At 38.3% G+C, this 10,882-nt stretch overlaps 2 protein-coding genes across 2 annotated transcripts; both read left to right on the top strand.

Moving 5' to 3' along the window:
* The first annotated feature begins 2,376 nt into the window (after window positions 1-2,376).
* Window positions 2,377-7,104, top strand: cwc25 (CWC25 spliceosome associated protein homolog). Its single transcript, XM_020594261.1, has 9 exons — window positions 2,377-2,577; window positions 3,202-3,374; window positions 3,461-3,697; window positions 3,814-3,883; window positions 4,082-4,224; window positions 5,573-5,648; window positions 5,744-5,943; window positions 6,164-6,331; window positions 6,428-7,104. The coding sequence occupies exons 1-9, from the start codon at window positions 2,560-2,562 to the stop codon at window positions 6,537-6,539; spliced, it is 1,197 nt and encodes a 398-aa protein (XP_020449917.1). The 5' UTR covers window positions 2,377-2,559; the 3' UTR covers window positions 6,540-7,104.
* A 484-nt stretch (window positions 7,105-7,588) lies between these two features.
* Window positions 7,589-10,718, top strand: psmb3 (proteasome 20S subunit beta 3). The gene is made up of 6 exons (XM_020594262.1): window positions 7,589-7,729; window positions 8,445-8,629; window positions 9,633-9,740; window positions 9,830-10,007; window positions 10,380-10,474; window positions 10,549-10,718. The coding sequence occupies exons 1-6, from the start codon at window positions 7,727-7,729 to the stop codon at window positions 10,595-10,597; spliced, it is 618 nt and encodes a 205-aa protein (XP_020449918.1). The 5' UTR covers window positions 7,589-7,726; the 3' UTR covers window positions 10,598-10,718.
* The last annotated feature ends 164 nt before the right edge of the window (window positions 10,719-10,882 follow it).

Raw genomic sequence — 10,882 nt, 5'->3', positions numbered from 1 at the left:
ACTTATTAAGGATAATGATCATACAGTGGGAGAAAGTGAATGTGTGTTCAGGTTACCAGATGGAACATACAGTAACAATGCAAAGAAAGTCACAAAGGGTGACCATGATATAAAAATAGTAAACTCACAAGTCACACCAAACTGCACCCCAAAAAAAGAAAAGTAGGCACAGAAGCTGACGACAGCTCATCCACTCCTTTCAGGTAAGAACGAGAAGATGAAGTTGGACACGGAGAGACAATGCTGCCTGGCTAAATGAATCCTGGTTTCTGTTGGGACATGCTGATGACAGCAGCCATGTCTGGTGTAAACAGGACTTCACAGATCCACCCTGTCAACACAACAAGCTGCTGGTGTTGAATGAAACTTCCAGCACAAAGCAGCACTTCATTACATCATGAGGAAGGTAGTGGCCTTAATCCACTGGCCTGTGGTGCCAAGATATAAAGCTGCACTAATCAATATGTTTATAAAAACAAAGTATCTTGTGATAGTGACAAACTAACAGATAATTATCATCCCACTCTGCAGTTCCCTCAGTTGTACATAGTGTTTTAATGTTGTTTTGGTTTAAATTGTTTTGGTTTTCTGGCTCACAAAAGTTCTGATGAGGACACTGTAGGTTAATTAGCCAGCACCAAACAGAAGCCACACAAATTCAGTGACCAGCTGGAACATATTGCAGAATGTAATAGATAAAGAGTTGAATGTTTGGTCAATATCTGGTGAAGAGTAAACCAAACTACAAGCAAATATTACATTTGTCAGGTGGCCATAAACATGAATTCAAATTAATGCTAATGTTGTTCTGTTTCTACTGGATGGGCTATTAGGCAACTGTTTGCTAACACATTTATTGTTATAGATTCATACAGTTATAACATGTCAATGTTGTGTTTACAAGCTGTTCCACTGCCCCCAAGTGGACTAAGGTATTAAATATCACTTTTTGTATTACAAATATAAAACAGAAATCCTTAAAGGAGCTGGCCTTCATTCATGCCTCAAAAGGTTCAGGATTCTGTGGACACAAACAGTTGCCCTACCAATCTATCCACCTTCTTAATCAGTTTGTTCAAATATCATCAACTCCATAACCATTTGGATGTCATATCAAGCTATAGTCTCAATCATCGACAAAGTACGTGTGAAGAGCTTATTTGTCAACACATTTTATTAACAACTGTTGGTCTTCCCAAAGATGAAGTTTTCCACCTTTCAACACTGACAAACCATTTAAGGAAACATGGCAAATGTTTGACTTCTTCTGAGGAGAATTAGGATTGTTAGCAGCAGTGTAGTAAATGAAATATTTCAGTAACTCTCTTGACAGAACTGTAGGTTTTGTGTTTTGGGTAGTTAAGTTTCATAATCAGAATGGTATGATCAATAGTTGTGTAGCAAGCAGTGTGAGCAGCTTTAAAACACTATTAGAATGTATGTAAACATCACAGACGTTAGGCTGAGATTTCTATATATTAGGGAGCTTGCATTACTGGAGGCTCACAATTGCTGTATTAATGTATAGAAAATAAGAAATGGAAGACAGTGCTTAAACATTAGTCAGTTATTGTGTATTGACTATTATTATTATTACTGTTATTTTTTGTTGATGTTATTATAGATAGGCTTATGATATTTTATTTTATCATTGTCAGTAGAACAAAATGGACAACATTTTGTTATTTGGTTAATGTAGTAAGTGTTTTAGTTGTGGAAACTGTAATAAAATAAGTTTAATAAGTTAAGTATCTTAGTGTAATAATTTGTATTTAATCTATTATTGTCCTTTATAAATAAAAATGTACTCTGTGTTTGTGTGAAATCTTTATTTAGAGAAGACCTGCTAATTGCTAATTGTTTCTGTGTTGAATTTGCCTCAAATAAGACAACAGACAACCTATTATTATTATTACTGATGTTAAAAGTTGTAACAGTAGTAATAGAAGTATTACTATTGGTAGTAGTAGTATTAGTAGAAGAAATAGCTTATTTCAAATAACACACCCTGGATGATTCGTTGTTTACATTTAGACTATAATATGGTAACAAATACCTGAGCTAAAGCTAAGTGAAAAATTTGAGTAACATTGCACTCATGGTCGTTGTGCCTGATTTAGGCGCTGTCAGAACAATCGGAAATTCCAACTGGATACATATGCACAAACCACAAAGCATTATAAGTACGTCAACAAATTCATGATAAACATAAAATGTTTACGTGATACAGTGTGCGTAACTACAATCACAGCGACCAAAACAAGTAAACTGTCACAATATTCTTCTTTATGAACTGCGACCAAAACCACTTATATCGTTGACTGCAAGCCTGTAATTTCGGGCCGTACGACGGAGACATGAAGGCACCATCAACTTGAACCGGAAAGTGAATTACTCAAAACAGGAAATACAAAAAAACCCAAGACATACGAGCCTTTGTGGCCAGCTGTGGCTCCGTTTTCTAGCTAGTGTTAATCTTTCGTTGTTCATCTTTTTATTGTTAAAAGACGAATTCATTCATTTGTTTTTCTTGTTGAACTAAAACGCCACATTTTCAAGATGGGGGGCGGCGATCTGGTAAGTATGAGCCAACTCCTCTACGATAGATGTTTAAACTGATGTTTAGAGCCTGCTGAAACCAAACTCCATTCAGAATGTGGGTGTTTAAAGATGTTAGTTTGCTTCTTGGTATCCGCATATCTGTTATAACACGACTTAATACCTATTGGGAATTGTTACGGACAGTAATTCGGTTTAGCAATGATTTAAGTATTTTTAACGTTTCATCCTAATATATTTTAATAAGTACTGTTACTAGTAACGCAAACGTTTAGCGTAATTCAACTCACTGAGCATCAATTGTGAGAGTCAAATGTAAATTTTCTTATAAGATTTTCTGCTTCAAAATAAATACCGGTAGTTTACATACCGAATACACCTGAAGATTTATGGATTCCTGGATGATGGTGTTTTTTTTATTACGTCATATCAATATTGCCGATAAGTAGGGAAACATTAAAGTGGTGTACAGTCATGACCACCAAAATCTGCCCTAGTAGATTAGCTCAGTATATTTTTAAACTTCTGGACATGGAGAATCAAGGATACCTGAATGTTTTTTCTCACAACATTCATAGTTCTGACTGTGTGACAAGTGTTGTTTGATAGGGCAGCTAAATGTATTCCTGTGTCTTCTGCCAGAACTTGAAAAAGAGCTGGCATCCCCAGACTATGAAAAACATTGAGCGTGTTTGGAAAGCTGAGCAAAAATATGAGGCTGAACGCAAGAAGATTGAGGAGCTCCAGAAAGAGCTGAGACAAGAACGAGCTCGAGAGGAAATGACCAAATATGCAGAAGAAACCGGTGCCATCAAGTTAGTTCTCCTTGATACTACCAGGAAAGGAGTTTTGTTACTTTAAAGAGTATTGTGTAACTCATGTTCTATTTTACAAATGACAGAAAGAAAGATGATCGCCTGGACTGGATGTACCAGGGTCCTGCTGGTCAGGTGTCCAGAGATGAGTATCTTATGGGGCGTCCCATTGACAAGCAGATCACAGATCAGTACGAGGAGCCTGAGAGCGGTCCATCAGCTGAGACCGGCCTCCTGCCTGGTTCCATCTTCAGCCCCACTACCCCTGCCTCCAGTCTTGATCTGGCTGCCAAGATCAGGGAAGATCCCCTGTTCGCAATCAGGTTAAAATGCCCTGTCTCTATTATAATATCTTCTGCTATAATATTTTCTACAGTATAATAATAGGTTTTGGTAAAAGTTGTGATTCATCTACTCATGTTTTCTTTGTGTTTATAAGGAAACGTGAGGAAGAAAAGAAGAGAGAAGTCCTGACTAATCCAGTGAAGATGAAGAAAATTAAAGAAATGGTAAAATGACTGTGGTATTTACAATGGCTTCATTTTGGTGGTCTTTTAAGATGTTTTAACAGTTTTACTGTAAATAACCAACTCAATAACGTATTGTCCTTGTTAGCACCTTTCAGTGATGTTTCTACTAACCTTAAATGCAGATAGAAAATAGTTTTTTTTTTTAATGTGGCAGAATTTTGGTTGGTTCTCTCATAGCTGCGCCAGAACCTCGAAAAGAAAGACAAGAAAAAGAAGAGGAAGAAGGACAAAAAGGAGAAAAAAGGAGACAAAGAGAAGAGAAAGGAGAAGCATAAAAGAAAGAGTTTGAGTTCAGATGAGGAAGATGAGAAAAAACACAGGTATGTAGGGAGACTGCAAAAGAAATCATTATACATATATGGTTTATGTGTGTTCCACCAGCAAAGCACATGATATCTAATGGAAAAATACCATGTTTTCTATAATGACGTTCATACTGTTACCACCGTTTAAGCACATATTATTCAGTCAGTTAAAGGTGCATTATCTAAGATTTTATACATTGTCTGATAAATCAAGTGAAAATATGACAGAATGTTTGTCTCCTCATTGTACTAGCTGCGCAGCATTACATTGTGGGTAATGTTGCTAGGTTAAACAGGCTAAGATCATACACACACAGTAAAATAACTTTGAAACAGCAACACTTACAGTGTGAGGATGTGAGGTAGACTCATGTACAGTTGGAATAGATCCACTCTTCAGCATCAGTCTGGAAATAAACCCAGCGCTGTACTGACCTTCATTAAGAAAGAACTCCAATGTGAAATGATTAGCGTTGGCACATAACATGCAACATTTTAGGGATATCTTCAGGAACATTTCTACAGTAAATATATGATATCCACTGTGTCTTTGCTGGCTCTGAGGGTGGAAGTAGGTAGAGACTTTGTGCAACCAGAATCCATGCTTTCCTCTGAGCTGTGCCATGTTGCTGTTCGTCTGCTGTTCTAGCGAGAAAATCACAATGGCAGACCAGTAGCACAAAACCGGATCCGAGTGGGCGGAGGATCTATGAAATGAACTGCTGTATCATTTTGTTGTAAAGAGAGACAAATAACAGTGTGTTCAAGCAGGGGTTTTTACAAATGCGGAAAAAGCAAAACAGCCATGGACTGCTCTTTTCTCATGTTTTGTGTTTCTACACACACCGGAAACCCATGTGAATGTCAGAAAATGCTCTAAAAGTGAATTTTGCATATTATGTGTCCTTTAAAAGCAGCAAAAGGACTCAAATGTGATTCAGATGTGGTTTTTTTTTTTTCTCAGTGTGTTAGGATCTAAAGTTAATGTGTTTGTTTTGACAACAATAGGGACCTAGCATGGTCATGATTTCACCTTTGTATTGAATTAATATAATTTTAATTTGGGTGTAATTCAAACTTTGTGTGCTTTGTGTCATATCAGCAGTAACCAGAGCATCGTACTGAAGTGTGATATTTACTCGTTAGTCCACTAATGCTAGCTTCAGACTGGAGGCTACATTTGGTACAGTTTGTCACATCCAAGCTTGTGTTGTATACATCCCTGCTAGAAAACAGGACGTGGTGGGAGGGGCAAAGAGTGGTTAGGAATGGCTTATGATGTCAGAGCTTGTTTTGAGTCTCACTCAGAAGTAGAGTAGCTTTAAGTAGATGGTTTTAATTATTGTCTTTTGTTCATTTTTAGGTCACATTCATCACGAGACAAATCTTCAGCAGACACCAAGTCTCATTCCCATCATCATCTAAACTATGGCCTACAGGTCAGTAATTAGCAGAGATGTTACATAAGACGTTAAGATTAATGTCTCACTAGACCAGAACCCACATGTTCTAACAGTCAAAAATTTCTCTTCAGCTCCCTGCTGGCAGTCATCATCAGTCCTCAGCTCGCTCAAATCACTCAACACACCGTGAGAGAAGCCGCTCCCGATCACCTCACAGGGACTACAGGAACAAACACCCCTCTTCCTCACACAGAAGCAACAGAAAGGTTGAGCCCAGAATGTCCAGCCCACAGAGAGAGCATTACATGAGACAGAGGAACCTTGTGTCCAAGTAAGACTTAACACTTCACTGCTTATTCTTTTCACAACTATACGCACAAGTACTTTGAGTTATTCTTCCACTTTGCAGTTGTTTTTCTTTGACTGTGACATTTAGTTTAAAGTAATCAGAAAATATTGTTTGAATTATAATTCTGTTACTCAGAGCATCATCTCAATCACCACTTACACTCAGTTTCAGTAAAGTTATCACATTTTTCTATCTAATGTAGGAAGCTCTCAGCTGAAGAGCTGGAGCGCAAGAGGCGGGAGATGATGAACGAAGCTAAGCAGAGAGAGGAGGACAGGGAAAATAATGTGAAGAGATACAAGAGGCAAGAGGAGCAGGAAAAGCAGCGGGAACAAAATGCCAAGGATGACCGCCATGCTGGCTTCATCCAGTAAGTCTCTTTTCCCTGTTTTGTTTTAAATGTGTTAATAATGTCCTCCTTTCTCTCAATTTCCTGCTTCAATAACACTCACCTTTTCTTTTGCAGTAATATGAAGTTGGAGAGTGCTTCCACCTCTTCCTTAGAAGATAGAGTAAAGAGGAACATCCACTCTATTCAAAGGACGCCAGCCTCCCTGGATAATTTTATGAAGAGATGAAAACACAACACTTTTACCACAGAGTGTATGAAACTGACTAGAAGCATTTGTCAAGTGTATGCAATTCACTCCTTCATTTTTCTATTTACTGTAGAGGTAGAAGGATGGATGGTATGGTGATAATCTGTCATGAGATCAAAACACATTGATGGCTCCAGGCTGACCCATGGATTTTATTTTGGAAAAACCGGTTCTACAATAATTTTTATTTCAGACAAACACAAAATGTCTACCAGGACTTATCTGTTCTACTTACCAATACAGCTTTAAGGTTCATGTGATCTGAACTTCGTACAGTGCATTGTTTTGGTTTTTACAGTAATAACGGGACCTACTTTTAACTCAAATGTTTTTGTAATATATGCTTGTTACTTGGTATACTCCTGTGAGTAGCAGCTGGAATAAAAATATATTTGCAGAGCTGTGATTCAGATTAAACATGCACAAATCTCCCCAAATGTTCAGATAAATACAAGCATAATCAATGGAACAGTTCCATCTTAAATAAAATTAATGATTTGTCTTGTTGCCTGTACCAAACCTAATATAATTAGACCTTACATTATTTGAAACGTTTTATCAAGATATATGGTGAGAATTTAAATTACAAGGTACCTATCCACAGAAGTCGAATTAAATTAGTCAAAAGCAGTGTGGTACTAAAATATGTAGGTAAAACAATTAGAACTTTGTAAATTCTGTGTTTAAGTTGTTTGGTGTTCACTGAAAAATTCAGTCCGTATACGCTTGCTATTTGTATTAACGCACTTTTAAGTAAATAGGTGGCGTTTTGTAGCTGTGAACACAAAGTCAGGACTTATTTTCAACTTTGTGTCAGTGCAATTCGTTATATCTAACCTGATGACTGCCACCTCAATACCCGACTTCTCCGTGACAGCACAGTTTTAAAAAATAAACCTTCCCGTTTTAATTTCACTTCAACACGCCTCAACCAAACTATGCCTGCCCCGGTCATGTTCTCCAATGACAGCTACGCCTTGCACCAAGTGACGTTTATGCAGCCAATTATCTTTGTGCACGCGGTGACGTAAAAAAATAAGTTAGTCTGATTTTTGTGTTTCTAAATCGTGTAGTCACTCTGGGAAGCTAACAGACGTTCATAAGAGCTTAGAAGAAGTGGAGTTGTTAAGGTTTAGTAAATAGGAATATACAACAATACCGTCACAATGGTAAGAACGTCATACATTAGATCAAATGCGTATGGGTTGTTGTTTAAAATTAGTTAGGGCTTATAGTTACAAGAACTGAGCTAAACCAATGGTAACATAATTACCTAGCTCATACACATCTGTAGAATTCTCCTTAAAGCTATCTCGTATTCAGTTTAATGGCTAAACTAATTTAACGTTAAAATTTACAAGTTAGCATAATTTCCTTAGATAGATTATACTATAATGGGTACATAAGATACAGAAGAATAAAATATATCTGTCGATAGCCGGAAATCAAGGTAATTAGCTTACCTAGCTACACGTGAGCTAATGTTGTATTCTGCCCAGTAGGTTACTTTACTTTCCAGAATTCAATTTCAGAACATTTAGCTTTATAACTGACTTTACTGTAACTGTTGTTATATATCTCAGGTGTTTAAAATGGTATCATAACATTAATATTTTGTGGGCAAGCTTATTCAATTCATATTTTGCAGTCATATTTACTATTTTACAACCCAGTCCTATTGTTAAAGTTCCCGTTATATTATTGTTACTCCCCTTTATGCCTTATAGTAGTGCTTTAATGTACAATTTCTATTATTTAGCCTTTGAATTCATATCAGTGAATCTGCCTATTCCTTTCCCAAGTAACCTGTTGACTGTAACCCACTGATCTATTAATTGATTCAGCAGTGACTCACACATCCTTCTTCTTTCTCTCTTCCTTCAGTCTATTATGTCTTATAATGGAGGGGCTGTTATGGCCATGAGGGGGAAGAACTGTGTGGCGATAGCAGCAGACCGGAGATTTGGTGTTCAGGCTCAGATGGTGACCACAGACTTCCAGAAGATCTTCCCCATGGGAGATAGGCTGTATATTGGGCTAGCTGGACTGGCCACTGATGTTCAGACAGTGTGAGTTTTTCCCACCATAGGGACTCAACAAGGTGAAACCTGGAGCTTCACATAACCATATTCCTGTGAACTTGAAGGGAGATGTGGTTTGTTCTGCATTAATTTTCCACTGCATTTTTCAGTGTTGGTCACTGTTTGCACAGGGATGGAGCTGTGCTCCTCAATTCAATCAATTTTGTTGTGGTGGTTTGTGAAGAAAACGGTATCAGAAGCAGCTTTTTAGATAGTCCACAACTACAACAGCAAAGTAACTTCTGCCTCAAAATGATCATAAGCAGTTCTATGTGCTGGAACTGTGACCCCAGACCATGCATATCTTTGGTTCAGAATTGTTACATTCCTGATTATATGCACACACATCATGCATGTAACACTACTTGCAGAGCAGAGAATCACAGCTCACAGTTGGCCTTACTTTTGTTCTCTTCACTTATCTTTAAAATATCTACGAACCACTGAAACTTCTCCACCGGTTCAGCCAGCCCGAGGTTAATGTATTGGTGCGTAGTATTGGACAACCGTTATGAGTACTGGCGGGTGGTATTGGACCTGGGGTATCGGTATTGGTGTATCCCTGTCCTGAATGGTGCTGAAATTTCACTCTGGGAGCCTGCCTCCAGAGTGGGTGGAGGGCAGTAGAAACAAAAGCAAAACCCAGGACAAGGAATATACGTTATGTTAGAGGTTGGTAGATTCCTGCAGTGGAAAAGGCCTAAAAGTCCCAAAGTGGTACTTTGACCCCCAGGTGTAATGATGGGTTTCCTTTGAAGGACTAAATAAAAAAACTTTCCAAATTATTTTTCAAAGACAAAACACTAGTTTAGAAAAAGCCTGGAGTCTAAGTTTCTTACTATGCTTAGTGTTTGTCTCTGAGAGCAACAGAAAATAATAACAAACTATTGTTAAATGCACTAACATCTGATGTAAACTCTATCAGAACTGATGAATAGGTAGTTTCTCTGTGAACACTGATGCTAACTGTGTGTCTTTGCATTGTGTATAGAGCCCAGAGGCTTAAATTTAGACTGAACCTGTATGAGCTGAAGGAGGGTCGTCAGATCAAGCCCAAGACCTTCATGAGCATGGTGTCCAACCTGCTGTACGAAAGGAGGCGAGTACAATGATCTTAATTTATAGCTGTCCATTTGTGTTGACACAGAAGTAAAAGACGATGTAGGTAATGTATAAACCTGTTATTAGGTTCGGGCCATACTACATTGAGCCTGTAATCGCCGGACTAGATCCCAAAACTCTTGAGCCCTTCATCTGCTCCCTGGATTTGATCGGCTGCCCCATGGTGACAGAAGACTTTGTTGTGAGCGGTACTTGCTCAGAGCAGATGTACGGCATGTGTGAATCTCTGTGGGAGCCAGACATGGTAAGTAGAGTGTAAGGTCTGAAGCCACTGTTCTATGTTGGTTACATTTACTATGTTTATTTTTGTGCACCTGTGCATTCCTCTAATTCTGCACGTCATGTTTGCAGTGGTCTGTGCATTGTTGTACATTTAAATGCAGGTAGCTTCCATCTGTGCTATGTAGAGTTTAGATTTAACTTGTTGGGTATAGAAGACCAAAAAGGTGTCTTTCCACAGCCAACAACTGACAGCCCCCTCAGTTTATCCCATTTGTGCCAAAGAGGCTAGCTGTTAATACACGACCCTTCCTGTACAGTATATGAGGTGAACCTTGGTGCCGGTCATCCTGGCCACAGATATTCTTCAGTTAAAAATGTGACTGTGTTTGTGCAGGAACCAGAGAACCTGTTTGAGACCATCTCCCAGGCCATGTTGAATGCAGTTGATAGGGACGCAGTGTCTGGCATGGGTGTCGTCGTACATGTCATGTAAGTGCAAGGATTGCAAGGGCAGTGTGCATATGTTTTCAGTGATTGACAGTCTTTTTGCTTTTCTATGTCAGTGAGAAAGACAAGATCACCACACGAACCCTGAAGGCCAGGATGGACTAGGACTTCTGTTTCTCCCAACACTTCACCATCATAGATATTTTGTATAAAAAGAAAACGATGCTTGTGCTCTCTCTTTTTGTTTGATATTGTTCACTAAATAAACATTTGATTAAACAATGAACTTAAATCATGTTATTGTTGGGAGAGTTTGCACTTCACTGCCACAGGTTTGCCACACATCAAGATGCCATACTTGGCAAGTGGATTTAGTATATAAAAAGAATCAGTCAAGTGATGGCAAGAAGGTATAACTTGCATAAAATAAAATTTGTTTGAACACAGGCC

This window comes from Monopterus albus, unplaced genomic scaffold (assembly GCF_001952655.1).
Source record: "Monopterus albus unplaced genomic scaffold, M_albus_1.0 scaffold22.1, whole genome shotgun sequence".
Taxonomy (NCBI): Eukaryota; Metazoa; Chordata; class Actinopteri; order Synbranchiformes; family Synbranchidae; genus Monopterus; species Monopterus albus.
The sequence above is the reverse complement of the archived record's forward strand: the minus strand, read 5'-3'. Positions and strand labels throughout refer to the sequence as shown.